This window comes from Antechinus flavipes, chromosome 4 (assembly GCF_016432865.1).
Source record: "Antechinus flavipes isolate AdamAnt ecotype Samford, QLD, Australia chromosome 4, AdamAnt_v2, whole genome shotgun sequence".
Classification (NCBI taxonomy): domain Eukaryota; kingdom Metazoa; phylum Chordata; class Mammalia; order Dasyuromorphia; family Dasyuridae; genus Antechinus; species Antechinus flavipes.
In genome coordinates, this window is record NC_067401.1 from 274,711,008 (window position 1) to 274,729,507 (window position 18,500).

Here is an 18,500-nt window from a genome sequence, read left to right on the forward strand (position 1 = left end):
TCATTCAATTGCTATGTTGTCTTTAGGCTTATATCACTAGCTCAGGCAGGCAACCAAAGAACCTTAGTTCTGATTATCTAATTTCAAACAAGCCAAGTGGTAGCTGCCAATGATTAAGCTGGGGACCTAGAGTCAGGAAGGTTTGAATTCAAACTTGGCCCCAAACTCTTATTTAGATGTGTGACCTTAAGCATTTGCCTCAGTTTCTTAAATTGTAAAGTGAGAATAAAACTACCTCACAGGATTGTGATGAGAATCAAATGAGATATTTATAAAGCACTTAGTGTAGGGCTATCAGGTTAGAGACACTTAATAAATATATGTTTCCCTTTCCCTTCCTCCTAAAATCTTTCTATCCAGAAAGACCCAAGGAAATAGAGAACCACACCCTTTCCTTCAATCACAGCAAAACAAATCTAAAATCCACCCAAAGCTCATGCACAATCATGGTGTAATATTATTATTCGATTTTGGCCACATAAGAAGAATTATAACATCATTGACATAATAAGGAAATTTTTCTTCTGCTTCCTTCTCCCCTTCTATTTCCCCTCCACCCACCCCACATTTATTGGCATTTATTGACCTTTCTTTAAATGAATGAAATAAGAATGGTACAACTGCATAGTACAACAGAAAGAGTACTAGATTTTGAATCAAAAGTCCTAGATTTGAATTCTAGCCCTACCATTTACTATCTATGTGACTTCAGGCAAGTTGTTTAATTTGCCTAAATTTTAGAGTTCCTCATCTGTAAAATTAGGGGGAATTAACTAGATGGCCACAAGCTCTAAACATATGCTTTTGGGATCTGAATGGAAGGAAAGAAGGAAAAGGGGATATGTTAAGCATGTACTGTGTACCAGGCACTGTCCTAAGCACTTACAAACATTATCTCATTTGATCCTTATAACAATCCTGAGAGATAGGTGCTATTGTGATCCCCATTTGACACTTGAGGAAACTGAGGCTGACAAGTTAGATAACATAGGTAGGAAGTTTGTGGGGCCAGATTTAAACTTCCTGACTCCAGGCTCAGTCCTCAGCCCATTATAACACTTCGTTGCCTCCTCCACCTATAAAGTGAGAGACTAAATGGCCAGGACATAAGAAACAACTAAATTTACAACACCAAATTCTACAGTACTTTAAAATATATACAAAATGCTTCCCTCAAACAAATTAACTTCCTGATTTTACTGTTGAGGTCTCTTGGGTTAAAAAAGTGAAGTGACAGGACTTTCATTTATCCCTTTGGTCTAGTCACATATTTAGCTAAGTGTTCAAGATGAATTCCCTAAAAGGTTGGGAAGTCATTTTTCTTGGTCTTTAGATGAAACATTAGTACTTTTAACAAGTGGCTAAGAACTGTTCTCAAAATCCACAATGGAAATGGGAAAGAGAAGAAAGGAAACCAACAACACTAATAAGATCACAAAATCATACATCAATAGAGCTGGAAAGGACCCAGAATCCCATTCCAACTTCTTCATTTCACAAATGGCCTCAGTTAGGCCCTGAGAGGTTTATTGATTTCCATGAGTCACATAGATTGTAAGTAGTAGAAATGGGATTCAAATCCAAGTCCTCTCATTCTAAACCTATCACTCATGCTACTCTAACTCTACAACATATTATTTTTAATCTGCCAGTATTCTGAAGAACAATCTCTATTCTTCCCCAGACTTGCAATAATGGACAGAGCCATGGTCTAAAGAAAACCCAAGTTCAAATCTAGCCTTTAAAACAAAAAGAATGACCACAGATAAATTATTACATTTTTTACCTTGTTTCCTTATTTACAAAATGATTACAATAATCTCTGACAATCTACCCCTTAGGATTGTTTTGAGCCTTAAGGGAAATTATGCATATCAGGAATATGACAATTTCAAAAATAATATAAAAAGGTTAGTTATTTTTAGAAGGGAACTAAATAGAGCAGAGAGTCTCCTTGTCTTCCAAATATCGATATGCCTAATTAAGCTGCTTCCAAGAGAAAAGTACTTTCTAAATACCACCCCACCCTTCTGCCATACCTACTAACTAAATTCATTTGCCTGCCCTGCAAGTCAATAGTAATTCCAATGCAAGATCAGTTATAGCCTTTTAAGATGAAGACTAAGAGCTAGGAGCAACAGCACAAGAAATCATCATAGGCTACTTGACATTTGGTACATTCCAAACACTCTGGAAAGCTTTCAGATATAATGGTATTCCCAGCACAGACAGAGCTGCCACAATCAAGGACTTTCATAAATCATTCATAAATCTACCTCAATTCTACCCACATTAATCAGCTAAATGGAGCAATTATAGATTAATCAATCAACAAGCATTTCTTGAACATCTACTATATGCCAGATTATTATGTTAGACTCTAGGGATACAAAGATGAAAATAAATTATTCCCTGTCTTCAAAGAGCTTACAATCAATTGGAAATGTCTTTTAAACGGTGATTACCAAAGATTACAGAAAATGACAGTACTAAACATTTTCTAACACCTTTTTTCTCAGTTTTCTATAGCAACTAAGATTTATTGTCTATTACTATCTCTGAGTTATATTATGGACCTTTATGATATAAAAAACAATTCTATTATTTGCCTTTATATTTTTTTACTTCACAAAGGAGGTTTTAAAAAGGAATTTCTTTCTCTGAAGATTTTTAAGAAAGGGTTGACCAAGGAAGTTTAAATACAAGATTGCTTGTAGATAGGGGATAGAATAGATAGCCTCTTTGGGTTCCTGCCACCATGATCCAATCAAGCATTTAGCATCTCTCAAACAAACAAAAAATCTAATACTGAGTGGAGCAGTGTATGAGTTTTAAGAAATAGCTTAGTTTTTACTATCTCTCAGAAACTTTATCAAAAATGAAGTCTTTTTATTGTAACATCATCATGACAAGAAACAGCCCCTTGCAGTCACAGAAAATATTGCTAGGAATTTGCTACTCACATGACAAAAAACAAATAATTTTCATAGATCTCCACAACAGCATAAGAATGAAAAAGAGAAAATGTTAGTGAGGATAAAGCAACCTACAGAGATACCGTTTCTTGAATAATGACAGGTTAAGAAAAAACACTGAGTTCACTAAGTACCCAACTCTAGAATCAACATTCAGTGCCTTAGCCCAAGTACAATAAAGAAATGCAAAACATTTCACAAAGTTCATTTCAGAGAAAGCAAGAAGCAATACACATGGCCTCAGAATATACCTAAAAATATTCTTCTATCCTGCAGCTCCTGGGATCCAGGAAGAAAAAGGAAAAAAATCATTTCCAAAAAGTAAGAATTTTTAAAAAGCGATGGGGCAGATAGATGTCACAGTAGATAGAGCACCAGTTGTGATCAGGAGGACCTGAATTCAAATCTGGCCTCAGATACTTAATACTTCCTAGCTGTGTCATCCTGGGAAAGTCACTAAATCCCAATTGCCTCAGGGGAAAAAATCATATGAATTCAAGAGAAAATAATCTATATGGTTAGCACAGTGAGTCTGGTCAGGCCAAAAGAGTAGTATTATAACTCAAAAAAAAAAAAAAAATTCCAGGATACAATGGGTCACTTTATCAAAGAATCACAAAATCACAGAATTGGAAAGGACTTCAGGTCATCTACTCTCATCCCAAATTGAAACTCAAATTTCTTCCATAATAACCCTGAAAAATCATCACATAGCCTTAGCTTAAAGTAATGGATGAAGGATAATTCATTATCTTCCAGAATAAGCCATTCCATGCTAGAATAGCTCTAATTGTTAGGAAGTTCCTCTTACATACTGGGCTGAAATATGGTTTCCTATAACTTTTGCCTGTAGTTCCTAGTTCTGCCCTGTGGAGCCAAGCAGAATAAATGTAGTCTCTCTTCTTCACAAAGAAAGATTAGTTAATACATCCTCTTGTGCCATACTTAAGCCAGGTATATAAAAATATCAACAAACCTTGAGAACTGTGATGTCCATATAGCTAAGGGCACACCATAGTCTGATGAAGTCTAACTAAGGTGCCAAGCATTTCTGCTGAATCAAATTAAATTCTCTGCTACTAGTAGGTCCTTTTAGGGTGAAGGTTGAGGTATAATGGGGAGGGAGGGGGAACCTCATATGCACAGAACATGCACAGATGTACCTGGTAAGGTAAGTCGGCCATCCTTAAATAAGTTTCCATTTTCAAACAGAAAGGAGACAAACTGGGGACACCATTGTTTGGCCTTGAGAATTGATGCAAAATAATAGCATCTTTGGAGTCAACCTCTTGCTCTTTCCTGTCAAAACCAGAACAGAAATAAAAAAAAAAAAAAACAACAACAACAACAATAGAACACAGTGTTATACATTCAGCAAACTGAGTTCAAAAACTACTAAGGCACAAACAGCTCTTTAAGCAAATAGTAGACCTATTTTATTCATCAAGTCTTAAGGAACTCTAAAGCACTTAGCTTACAAAAAGGAAGCTTAGCTAATACACAGGAAAAGATTAGGAAGCTTTAGAAGTTCTCACTAATAGACAGTGTCTTAAAGGGCTTAGGAAAAAAAATATTTCAACTGTCTATGGTTGAGCATATAATAACAATGATGTTGATGACAACCAAGAAATACTACAATGATGACCTTTATATCTCATTTTTGTATTTGTAAAATGCTTTACTTATATCATCTCATGTAAGTTTCACAACAGCCCTGTGAGGTAAAAACTACCAAAAATATGTACAATTCCTAAATTCAGAGAAGTGGTTTATTGACTTATCCACAATCATCAAACAGATACTGTCAAGACTTTGACACCCACATCTTTCTGACTCCAAATCAGGCACTCTATCGACTATACCTGGCAATTTCTCCTCAGATATAAGGAGGCCTTGTGAACAAGAAAAGCATTTTTCTGAAAAAATCCATTTCATTCACTATGGACTGTATTAGGGCCAAGTTGGATGAGACTGAAATAATTCAATCTACTACAACTATAAAACCACATCATATATAAAGACCCAGAAACAACAGTCTGTCTATACTTATACCACCAGAATTGCCTACAGGAAACTAGTTCAGCTAAATGGTTTAGATCCAAAGATCCAGGGATCATGAAAATTGGGCTTCTCATCATCTTCTCTTTGCTCCCAATATCAGCTGCTTTTGCAATGTCCTTTTCTGTCCCTTTCAGTGGCATATCTCCTGTCCTCATGACCTAAGCCTAAACAATTGCTTTAGCATTTTCATCTAAAAGAAAGAATTTATATGTGAAGAAAGAAAAACTTATTTTCATTCTCCTCTTTTGTTTGACTCACTCTCACACTTTTTTCTCATTTTATTTTTAAGTTTTGGCTACTTTCCTCTTGGAAAGTAGTAAACTACTCATTGGTATTCATGAAGCATAGATTATCGATAATAACAGATAAGATGTTCTTATCCCTTATTATTCTTTCTCATAAAGTCCTCCTATATCCCTCTCACTCCATTTATTTCAGGAACTGATTTGAATTGCCATCTATTTTTTACTCCATATTTTTTTCCAAATCAAATGACAAAATTTATGGAGACTCCTAACTCTTGATTTACTTATTTGTTAGCTTTATTTGAAGTAGCATTAGTCAATTATTGTCAATTAGTCAATTAGTCAATACACTTACACTTTCTTCAGTCTCAATATTTGAAAATCAACAGACTCTGAGATCAACTATGACCATTTGGTTAAGAGCAGGCCATAGGACTTTGAGGCCTCACTCTGCCACTAAGCATATGCTTACCATTTTTGATAAATGAGATTAAATTCTCTTCCCCTACTCTCATGATGGGTGGTACCACAGAAAAATACTACACTTGTTATCAGAAGAACTGGACTCAAGTCCTAACTATACTAATTACCAGCTATGTGTATTTGCCTCAGGAAAATAACAACCTCTTCCAACCGCAGTTTTCTCATCTGTAATCAGACCAACTTATAAACATATACTTACCAGGACTTTTATAAGATTAACAGAATGTTAAAATTGGAAGGGACCTTAGTGATCACCTATTTTACCCTTATCATTTAACACATAGGGATCCAGAAAGGAAAAACATTACTCAGTGTCACACTTTTAATTATTGGCACAACCAAGAATGGGGTGGCTAGGTGGTGAAGCAGATAGCCTGGAGTTAGGAAAACTCATTTTAAAAATCTGGCCTCAAACACTTATTAGCTGTGTGATCCTGAACAAGTCACTTAATCCTGTTTGCCTCAGTTTCCTCAATTTGTAAAATGAGCTGGAGAAGGAAATGGCAAAACACGACAGCATCTTTACCAAGAAAACTCCAAATGGGGTCAGGAAGAATCAGCAAGACTGAAAAAGGACTGAACAAGAACAAATGAGCCAAGAATACTACCCAGGTCCTCTGCCTTCTAGGCCTATGCTCTTTCCATTATATTCTATTCTTCAAGATAATGCAATCAAAAGTTTATTATGTAACCAAAGTGCTATATAAAATCAACATTTTTTAAGTGCCCTGCACAAAGTAGGTACTTTATAAATTATTGAAAAATTATTTATTATTATGCCTACTGATAATTTTCTTCTTTATTACTCTTAGGTTTCATCTACATTTGAAATCATTCCATTTAAGTAAATGCAAGATCGTTTTTTAAACTTTGGACAAAGAGTACCAATATTTAGAGAAGGGAAGCATAGTTTCAAAATATTTGCATTTTCAAGATTTTTGCCATATTAATGACCATAAAACTGAAATTAATGAGTAAAAATTTTGAATACTCCTCTTTATTAGTCAAAAGAATGGAAATAAGTTTTTCTTTCTGCAGAAACAAATGCTTTCTTTTAGATGAGAATGCTAAAGCAATTGTTTAGACTATACTTAAAAAGCACTAAGTAAAGTGTGGGCCAATTATCTAGGTATCTAGTTCAAAAAAGGTTGGACATCAAATAAGACATTCTTAATTAAGGATAAACTATAAGTGACAGCCATAACAACATGAACTCCTTATATAAAGATAGCATCTAGTGTTATGTGCCCAACACACATTAAATACTTGATAAATTCTTGTGATTGATTGCTTGAATTCACTTAAAATTTTTCTACAACTTACTGCTAGATGATACAGTGGATAAAGTGCTCAACCTAGAATCAGAAAGAGCAGAGTTCAAATCCCATCTCAGACACTTACCAGCAATGTGACCTTGAGTAAGTAATTTAATTTCAATTTGTTCAAGTCAAATGGAGACAATAATAACAGCACCTATCTCACAGGGTAGTAGTGAGGATTAAATGAGATATTTATAGAGCTATAAATGCTAGCTTTTGCTATTTTTATTATTACTGAATAATTCACATTTTTTGCCCATTTTCCTGATAATTGAAACTGGGCATACCAGTGTTTAGCCTAAATCCAGCCTAAACAAACTCAGTTTGATTTTAGTATAACTCTTTCCTTTTAGCTATCTCTACCCAAGAACTCATTGAAGACAGCATAGGATAAGAGAAAAAGTACTGGTTCTAGAAATTTTTTTTTTAATTATCTGTGTGACCTACAGCAAATCAATTAATCTTCTGATTTGTAAATGGTGTATGTAGGAGGAGTAGATAGGTTCAGAAGTTACTTCCGGCTCTAGATCTAGGCTAAGTAGGAGATATTAGGTATTACATTTGGGTCTGCTTTCCTGGGCATTACCTTACTATCTGGTCCTTTTCCTTCCTCTTTCCCCGTCAAAACTTTCTTGAAAACCTATCATTTAGGGAATATTTGTCACCAGTGAGGAGTATTAAAAATACCAAGAAATCTCTTGATGACCAGCTCTAACCACCAAGATATATTTCAAGGTTATTTCTGGAATGTAATAAGCTAATTTTGAGGCTACGTCTACACATATAAATAACATAGAGAACTGAGATAAATATGCCATGGGGTAGGGGTGGAAGGTTAAAAAAAAAAAAAAAAAAAAAAAACACTTTATGGCCTGAAATCTAATTAAGATAAAATTGGGTTCCTATTTCAATTCCTCAACCATCCCTCCATTAAAGTCCTACACTAATGACTAATGATGTACTGAATTTTCAAAGTCTATGCTGGAAAGGTGCAAATTCTATTAAACTCCCCACTAAACTGAGTAGTTCTAGCGGTGGTCTATTCATGAGCTAGTCACACTAATGTGTAGATTAGAGTGGCCAATAGATAATAAAATCCTTTCCCAAAAACAATTAATGAAAACCATCTCTAAAATCAGGAAGACTGTAATCAGTGGAGGGAGTCCTCAAATAGATAGAATTATAAATTATTGAAATAGTTAAGTATGAATTGCCAAGAGCATTTGAATAAATTGCTTCAAAACTGTGTTTTACTTTGCATAAATAAACACATCTTGAGACATAACTTTGTGTGAGCCAAAAAAAAAAAAAAATAGACACAAATATAACCTATACTGCTAAGAAAATCAAAATAGCAATAAAGTTTAAAGCAGAAAACTGTGCAGATGTGGACATGATGATTTAAAATGCAAACTCTTTTCCCATAGCTATGCTGTGTAAAATTCCTATTCTGCAAACTGAAGGATCCATAAATACAAGACAATGTCATAACACATTCTCTTCTTCAAATGTGAGTGTTTCCAGTTTTTGTTTTCTATAAATATTATTTAATAGTTTTCTGAAATGGGAATGGAGAATTGGGCTGTTTAAATACTATAAAAACAAAAATTCAATAGAAAAATTTAAAGGTCATTTTAAAGTCTCTGTTTACACTATTTTATAGAAGATTCCCTACACAGACACACTAGGTAAGAAACAAAAACAAAAAAACAAAAGCCTGTATAGGATTCTCTTTATAGGAATTTCCCAAAAGAGATTTTAATCCTTTGAAGATGTTTATGTAAAATTGGCCAACATGTATCTTGGTTCTAGAGACCTTTCAGCAATTTAGGGAAGGCTTAAACTATTATAATTTTCATCACGACTCCAGACACCTAGTCCATGAACCATCCCTCAGGACACCAGCTCATCCTTCAAGATAAACACCTTCCTTTCCAGTTACCAAAAGCCACCATTTTCGGAGATTTCCCACATCTTTTCCTGTAAACAAACTGCAGCAACCTCTACTATCATTTCTAGCACTTCCAGGTTTCCTGGTAAAAGCAAGCAAATACACACACGTGGAGCCCTGACTCTCAGACGTTCTCCGTGGGCACAAGGTTATTCATATGGAAGTTGAAGCTGGCAGTTCCAGCAGCCAGATCCACAAGGTGGTATGAAATAACAAGAATGCTACCTTATTCTGTCTGCAGGCAGTTCTAAACAGGTTAATACTGCATCATTTTCCAAGGCTGCCCACACACTTCCTCTCAAGATTGAAAGCAGCCCTTCAAAGACACTACTACAATAGGAGCTGCTGAATTTGTAACTACAATCTCTGACAAATCGAAGGAAGGGACTGGTGGGTTAAATTGAGGGTGGTGAAAACTCATTCCAACAGACTTCCAAACAACTGCTGCAGCCAGTTTTATTTTGTTCACGAAATAAACAAATCCTCGGCCTAATTCAATTCCCAAAACCTAGACTAATTAATAGTAGTATAGGCAAAACTAAAAAAAAAAAAAAAAAAAAAAAAAAAAAAGTGCCCAGCTATTTCCTTTCGTCATGACCACTGCCCTGGTAATTTCTGCATAACACCTCTCTGGGTTTGGGTACTTTCTCAGTTCATTCAGCAGCTCAACCTCCAGGAAACTCAAAAATTGCACACAACAGCAGGTGACTTGAGACACCCTTGGGGGGAACAACTACCTAGAGTGCGGGCATTTCTGTAACCTGTCCCGACATAGGGGGAAAAAGGAGGGGCTGAAGCAGACTCAGCGCTCACCTGCCCAGGGTAGGGCGCCAGGCTCGCCCCCGCCCCCACCCGTGTCAACAACGCCCCAGACTGCAACAGCGACAACAACAACAGCAGCTGCTGCAACAGCTTCCGCAGCCTGCTCAAGGGCCCTCTGCTAGTCTCCCAGGGCTCGAAGTCTCTCGGTCTCACCTAATGGCCAGGAGCTCGTGGAGCAGGTACGCCGCTGCAGCCAGCAGGGCTCCCCCAGTCAAGTACAGGGTTTTCTTCCACCAGGAATCCGAACCCAACCCTGCCATGATCCCTCCGTAATCCTGCAAAGGGAAAGCGATGATGTCCCCATAAAAGGTATAGGGCTCCTCAGATCCGGCCCACAAGCCGAAGGAGATGCTCTGGTTCCGGCTCAAATCCACCACACACGACCTGGACGAGGCAAAGCCAATCCCCCAGTGCATGCTGCGCTGCTGGCGCCCGGCGGCCTCCGGCTGGCCAGGGCGATGCGCATGGGACAAGGAGGAGGAGGAGGAAGAGGTGATGGAGGAGGGCTCCGAGCCTAGGCGTCAGGAGCGCGAGCGAGCTCAGCGAGCAGCTGGCGCGGAGAGAAGTGGAGGAGATGGAGGAAGAGGAGGAGGAGGGAGAGGAGGAGGAGGAAGAAGAGCAGAAGGAGGAGGAGGAGGAGAAACAAGAGCTGGAGCAGCAACAGCAGCAACAAGAGGAACAGCAGCAGCACCTGGCCGGGGTTGTTCTGGCTCTCTCTGTAGCAATCGAAGCTGCAGCCACCCCCGGCGAATCGTCCAGCTGCTTCTCTTTGCTTTTCTTTGTGCCCAGAGGAGTCTGGGTGATGTCATTGCTCCTCAGGACAGGAAAATAGATGGGTACCTTCGTACCTGCCCCGCCCCCACCCTTCACCCCTCATTTCTCAAGTCCCTCCTCCTTCTCTTCCTCCTCCTGCACCAAGCTTCTCGGACCCAGACTGGGGAACCACTGGCAAGGCCATGTCTAAATCTGGGGCTGAGCCCTCACGGCCCCGACAATCCTGTCCATGGTTTCTGCGCCTCTAAGCGGCGCTCGCTGCGCAGCACACCCGAGAAAAGATCTCCCTGGACCAGAAGGGCTGTGGCAGGCTGGGAAGTCTGCCTGACAATGAGGGAGCTTCCTCTCCGCATTCTCCTAGGGGGAGCGGAGAGTAAGCAAGAATCTTACAAGGTCCCTTCATCCTCTCCACCCTCCGTGCCTCATCCTCTTCCTGTGTCCTGTCTTCTGTATTGGGTGTTTGGGAAAGGTCACAGGCATAGGGCACAACTCACCTCAAGCTAAGAGGGATATTCGGACTAGCAGATCAGAGCTGCTGGAGCTGGGGAAGGGGAAAGGGAAAAGGGAAGGGGGCAGGGCCGGGCCGGGCCGGGAGGGGAGGACCCGGATTGATGTTTGGAATTAGACTACATACTAATCATCCAGTTTCTGTTTGAAGAAAAAATCAGTCAGCTAATATTTTTTAAGGGCCAACTATGTGCACAGAGGGTTGTGCTAAGTGTCTTGGATGGAGAGAGGAAGTTAGGGAGAGAGAGAGAGAGAGAGAGAGGAAGGAAGGAAGGAAGGAAGGAAGAAAGGAAGGAAGGAAGGAAGGAAAGAAGGAAGAAAAAAGAGGGAGAAAGAAAGAAGAGGGAGAAAAGGAAGGAAGGAAGGAAGGAAGGAAGGAAGGAAGGGAAAAGAGGAAAAAAGAGAAAGGAAGGAGGGAAGAAAAAAGAAGGAAAGAAAGAAAAGAAATTTATGTTTCTTTATGTGTTCTTTGGGATACGAAAGGTATGAGCCTGTTTTGACCACTCAAAAAAACTAAGGCTAAGAAAGTTAATCCCTGGCAAACCCCCTCAAATATTACTTCCTTTGAGATCTTAGGACGGTTCTAATGGAATTCACATCCAATATTTTTTGGTTGAACAAAATCTTCCAGAATTTAAGGTTGTGAAGAACATCAACATACTTCTTAAGTGTCCAACACCCTGTGCTGGGATTTATGAAGGGCAAAGATAGGAAGTTTTCAATGAGCCAGGACTGGCAATAAGGGAACCTTTGGCATCACATTAAAAACCTGGGTTCAAGTCCTACCTGTTTTACGTTTTAGATGTGTAACCCAGAGTAAGTCACTTACCCTTTTCAATGACCAAGTCAATTCTGAAAGTTTATAATTGCAGAGGACTTTTATAATTCTTGAATCTCCTTGATACTAGGAATTTCCCCAGTGGGAGCTCCCTATGCCAATGAAATCAGAAGTCAGGTTTCCCCTTAAAAATCAATTCATATACATTTGGTAAATGCCTGCGGTCTGCTTCTAAGCATGGGAAATGCCAAAAGAAGCAAAAGACATTCCTGTCCTCAAGGAACTCACAATCTAATGAAAAAAAAAAAAATGCATGGTAAAACATTAGAATCATGCAAAAAAAAAAAATGCTCTGTGAAGATTCTGGAAAAAGTAAAGACCTGGTGGGCTGGTACCATAGTATAGAGGGGCATTTGAAGTTTATAAGACCTCAGATTTGGAGCCAGAAGAGAACCTCAGAGGTCATTTAATCCAACCTGAATTATGAGAAAACTGATGTTTAGGAAGTTGAAATGATGCACTCAACATCACACACAATAAATAGGTAATAAGAGATAGGCATGAAGCCTGCTCTTTAGATACTAGATCCAATGCTCATTCTAAACTAACACTCTGGAGATGATTAGAATACTCCAAGTAAATGAGAATGGGGTCTCTATTGGGATGATGGCAGTAGAAATAGAAAGGGATAATAATGATTTCTATACTGTTATAGGTTTTGTAAAGCATTTTCTTTATGTCAGCAGAACCAGAACTGGCTTCTTACTTGTAAATGGCCAGAGCTGAACAGAGCAGGCTAGAGACAGGAGGGTAAGAGATCAAATGAAGTTTAATAAATTTCAGAATGAAGAAAACACTTGCAAGCCATTCCTCTCTCTCATTCTCCTCCCCACTGCCCCTAAAGGAGGGTGTGGGAACAGTCATGGACCTAAATTCAGCAGGATAGAGAACCAAAGTAAGTGTGGTAGGAACAACAGTGAAATATCTGGTTCAGTTTATCTGGCAGTTACAAGAAAAAGATTGTTAGTGTATCAAGAAATGTGATAGATGGCTTTCAGGTCCTGGGAAACACGGGGAAGTCTAACAAATATAAATAGTTATAGACTAATATGAAAATCATATGTCCTTCAATGAATATCTGGTTCTACTCAAAGCAATACACTTTGCTAGAGTGTAAGATCATCCAGAGCACAAAGATTATTATGTCATGCTCATAGCACAACCTGCTTGCTGGACCTTAGCTCTTGAAATAGAAATAGAGTGTGTCCAGATATTTTGACACTTACAACAACCCTGTGAGATGTTGTGATTATTAATCTCATTTTACAAGAGAAAACATGAAGGCTTTGAAAAATTAACTTACTTGCCCATCATTCCACAGAAACTAAATCATTGAGATAAGATGGGCTTTGAATTCAGTACTCCTGACTCTAAGTACTCTATTGCCTTTATCAAGCTGGTTTGAGATGGGTGATGCATTTGAGATGTGAATCACATGTAATCCATAGGACATGATAGCTAATTGGACATGAGAAGTTAAAAAAAAAAAAAAAGTTAACCCTCAGGTTATTCACTCTTAATGAATAGAGAGCCCAAAAACAGAAATAGTGTAGTTGAAAGCAAGATTAGGCTAAAGACAAAAGGGGATGAATTTGATTTCAAACATGTTGAAGATTAGGTGCCATCAAAATATCCTGTTGTAGATGTTAAGTAGATAATTAGAGTATTTATTAAATGCCGACTATGTGCTAGTCACTGTGCTAAGCCCTAAGGATATAAAGAAAAGCAAAGAATTAAAAAAAAAAAAACTACAATCTCTGCACTCAAGGAATATATAGTCTAATGGACAGAAGTCTGAAGAAAGGTCAGGATTGTAGATATAGATCTGGAAGTCATTTTTCATGGAGACAGTGGTGAAAGCCATAGGAGTGAATAAAATTACCAAGGGGGAAAAAAGGAGAAAGAGAGAGAAGAGGGCCAAGGAGGACGCTAAATAGAAGATCCATATTAACGATCAGGAAAGGATAATAGACAATGAGGGCAGCAGAAGAGCAGTTAGAGAAATTGGGGTTAGGGTTAGAGTAAGCATAGTAAATTCTTTAAGGTCAAAAGACAAGAGCGTGACTAGTGGAGTTGATGAAACTCCATTCTTTTTACATTCTATTCTAAACTGCAGAGGAGTTCGTCAAAATTAGGCTGAAAAAAGATCACTGATTTTCAAATTAAATCAAATGAAAAATGATGATTTTAGAGAGAATGGTTTCATTTCAGTAGTGGGAAAAGAAAAATGATTGCAAGGATTTGAAAAAGTCCAACTCTTTCTGACACTTTTTTGGGCTTTTCTCTGCAAAAATACTGGAGTGGTTTTGCATTTCCTTCTCTAGTTCATTTTATGGATAAGAAAACTGAGGCATATAGAGGTTTGACTTAACTAAGGCCACATAGAAAGTAAGTGTCTGAGGCCAAATTTGAAGTAAGGTCTATTGACTCCAAGTCTAGCACTCTATCCACTGCACTACTTAGCTGCCTCCAGAAAAGTAGTGTCTGCCCCCTCCCCCAAAAAAAGTGTTGTATTCTCTTTTGAGAAATAAGCTTGCCAAAAAAATTACAAAATTCAAGCATTTTTCTGCTCATGTAGCAAAATGTCCAAATTAACAAGAGTTTCCTGAGACCCTCCAACATCTGTTCTGATTAAATCATTTTGAAATCCCAATTTATAGGATTTTTTAAAACAAGAATATCTCACAGTCAAGGCTGAGCAAGGTAACAATTTCATTAAAAATTTGTTTCATCTATTGGAGTTTATAAGGTTTATTTCACAAAACCTCAGTCTTCTTAATGAAATAGAAGTATAGGCTAGATGCTTTTAAGTGTGGAAGTCAGAGTGAAGATAAAGATGAAAGGAAAGAAAAGTTTCTTCCCCTATAAAATGAAGATGAAGGCTATGAAATAAGGAATTGGTTAGGGAAGAGTGCATGAATTGCCTAACAACATCAAGGACCCAGATGACATGATTCAACTTTAATTTGGAAGAGTGAAACTTATTCAATTATATGACAGAAGCCAAAAGACGAAAATAGCCTCAGGAAAGAATTTCTCTAGTCAAGTTTCAGATCTTGGAGGTCAATCTTCCTGTCTTCAGGAAATGGAGTGACCACCATGTTAGTTCCTAGATAAAGTACACTGGAGAAGACCACCTGAAAAATTCTGTGGTCAGTTGACTGGAGCAGTCATCAAAATGAATGTTGAAACTGAAGAAAGTCACAGTGGAGAATAGGGTGAAGAGGGAAGATTGTAAACAAGTTCTGACAGTCTTAAAGAAAGGAGAAAATCAGAAGAATAACTTGATAAATAAGAATGAGAACCAATTAGCTAATAAACATTTTTAAGCACTCATTATATATTAGGCACTATACTAAGCTTAAATAGAAGAATTATCCAAAATCCATCCTCTCTCCTGTCCAATCAGAAGAAGGAGTTGACTCTGGGCCAGGGGATAATGAAGAGATATGAGTTTCCAGAGCTGATGCAATGTTATAGGAAGATGAACTAAGGGAGACAATAATAAATTCCATGACATTAACCAAGTGGGAAATTTATTCTCAGCTTTGTTTTCTTTTCTTCTCAAATACATGTAACATGATTGTCCACTCCCATATTCTTCTTCACACCAATCTTGGATGAACTGGAAGTTTTTCTCTGTATCAAGGCCAGGCCCTCAATATGTGCCCTTGATACCATCCCCTCCCATATTCTCCTGAAGATTGCCCCCACAATCATTCCCATTCTCTTTCTAATCTTCAAGTTTTGCTGATGTACTAGTTTATTCTCTGATATTTACAAACACTCCCAGGTCTCCTCCACCATTAAAGAAACCTCATTAGATCCTATCATCTATCATACAATACCTCTCCTCCCTTCCTAAACTCCTTAGGGAAAAAAACTGTATAAAGTAGGTGCCTCCACTTTTTAAAAACTCTTTTCTAAACCCTCTGCAATTGTTTCTAACCTCATTAACTAAACTGCTCTCACCAAAATTAGCAATGATGTCTTCAATCCCTAATTTTGATTTTTCTGCAGCATTTGTCACTATTTACCACCTTCTCCTTCTAAATGTTCTCTTCTTTTTTTTAGAATCTCTTGATTTTTCTCCTATTTAATACATGTTTGTTGACTGACTGACTACCTATCTGATTTCTCTTTCTCATGCTGGGTTTTCATTCATGTCACACACCCTACCCAGGGCTCTATCCTAGTCCTTTTTTCGCTTGCCGTACTTTCTTATTTGATGTTCTTACCAGTTCCCATAGATTTAATTATCATCATTAAGCATATGATTTCCAGATCTATTTATTCATATCAAGTCTCTCTCCTGAATACCACCCTCATTTCATTAATAGCCTATTGGATGTTTCAAACTGGTTATCTTCTAAACATCTCAAACTCAATATGTTCAAAACATTAACTTCCCTCCAAAACCCATTCCTCTACTCATCTTCCTTATTAGTGTCAAGATCACTGCCTTCCTCCTAGGCTCCCAACTTTGCAAGTTTGCAGCATTATCCTTATAAAGAAAGGCAAATGCCCAGATAACACAAAAGCCAGTATTTGAGATTTAAATTCCTCTCTTTTCCTACAGAGAAGAAACCAAAGATTATGCCTATGAAATTAAGGAAAGATTTTTGTTACACAGGGAGGTAAAACATGCATATGGTCTATGCTAACAGATCACCAAGGAATGGATGTTGAGAGTTATATATCATTTGAACAAAGAAAGGTGAGAAATTTGCTTAGAAAGGAATGAGTCTATGAATCCTATCCCCCAGGGGAATGGGAGTGAGGAATTCCAGATATCAATCTGTGACTCTTTGATACACAAATCAGATTAGCAGTCCATAATTCAAGGCTTGATAGGAAGATGTCAACAAATACAGGATAATTCAGAGACCGCCCCCCCCCTCACTAAAATTAGGGATGTCTCTGGAGATGATTGTCTCCAAAATCCACAAATTCTTTGAAGATAGGGATGTCTCTTGAAGATCTATAAATCACCAAATGGTTTAGGGTCTCCTTCAATGATAGTATGAGCTTAATTGACCTGAGTTCCTGAATTTCTGCAAGTTCAGCTAGGTTTACACTGTTACCACAAAGGATTGTTGGTATGTCAGACCAATATAGCAGGTCTTCATACAGTTCTTCTAATTACTTGGATAACTGGGAAAGGAAAAGAGGGAACATCAAGCAAATCAAAATATCCAGTTTCAATCCTGGACCCCTCCCTCTCCATCACATCACATATCCAATCAGTTGCCCAGTTTTGTTATTTCTATATCGGTTAGTATCCTCCCCCTAAGGTTACCTTTCTTTCTCTCTCTCTCTCTCTCTCTCTCTCTCTCTCTCTCTCTCTCTCTCTCTCTCTCTCTTTCTCTCTCTCTCTCTCTCTCTCTCTCTCTCTCACACACATACACACACACACACACACACACACACACACACACACAAAATAGATATGGCTATATACCTATTGTGCAATCTAACTCAGGTACATTATTGAAAGTTAAGCTTGACTCAGTGATTCATTATTTCTAAACCTGCTTATCAATGTTGGAAGAAAGTGTCACCCTGTCTATAGTTTTGTATATTTATCATCTAATATTTATCATCTAGCAAATCATTAGCTATCTGTTTGTACCTAACAAACTATCACCTACTCGCTACTTTGAGGAAGAACTAAAATGCAATGGCCCATCCCCTCTCAGTAATTGGATCTATCTCATTTGCTTTAATCTCATTACAAAAGTTATCAGTAAAAGCTGGCCACATCTCAAAACCCTTGCTGATCTTCAGTGATAAGTTTTGTCTTTTTAATCAAGGTCAAAGCCCCAACAAAGAATTTTCCTTTTAACATTGGAATATAACCTTCTCAAAGGCAAAAACAATGCTTTCTTTTTCTTTTTATCTTCATGCTTAGCACAGTACCTTAGTAAGGGCTTAATAAATATTTGTTGATTGATTGATTGAAGAATAGACTTAATCCCAAAATGACTAGTCATGAGTTCAGATAACTGATGAAGTGTGATTCTAGTCTCTTGGAAGAAAGGTAATGGATTAGTGGTGCAGAATAAAGCATACATTTATTCATGTTCATTAAAAGGAGAGCTTGTATTTGGGGAATGGATGTATTAGTGGGTAATGATGAAGAAAAAAGAAAAGAACATTAATAAAACATTTAAAAAAACAGAAAACAAAAAAGTTCAAAGGAGAACATAAGCAATTAGAAAGTAGAAATGGCTGCAACATTGGAATGGGAAATTTTGAGAAATGGTCAGTTAACAATGATAGCACAGTGAATAGTGTGCTGAGTCTGCTGGCAGACAGACTCGTTTTCCTAAGTTCGAATCTGATCTTAGATACTTGCTAGCTGAGTGATCCTGGGCTAGTCCCTTAACCCTCTTTGCCTCAGTTTCCTCATCTGTAAATGGACTGGAAAAGGAAAAGGACATCACTACAGTAATTTTCTCAAGAAAGGCTCACATGGGGTCACAGAAGAGTTAGATGTGATTGAAAAAACCAAACTGAATTGTT

General features: G+C 37.8%; 1 protein-coding gene across 1 annotated transcript in view; it reads right to left on the reverse strand.

The window, feature by feature from the left end:
* FAXC (failed axon connections homolog, metaxin like GST domain containing) overlaps positions 1-10,285 on the reverse strand; it is a 70,863-nt gene extending 60,578 nt beyond the window's left edge. The window contains exons 1-2 of the mRNA XM_051997439.1: positions 10,010-10,285; positions 4,139-4,274 (exon numbers count right to left, since the gene is read on the reverse strand). Of these exons, the coding sequence (XP_051853399.1) occupies positions 4,139-4,274; positions 10,010-10,272 (399 nt within the window). The 5' untranslated portion in view covers positions 10,273-10,285. The remainder of the gene's footprint in view (positions 1-4,138; positions 4,275-10,009) is intronic.
* Between the last annotated feature and the right edge of the window lie 8,215 nt (positions 10,286-18,500).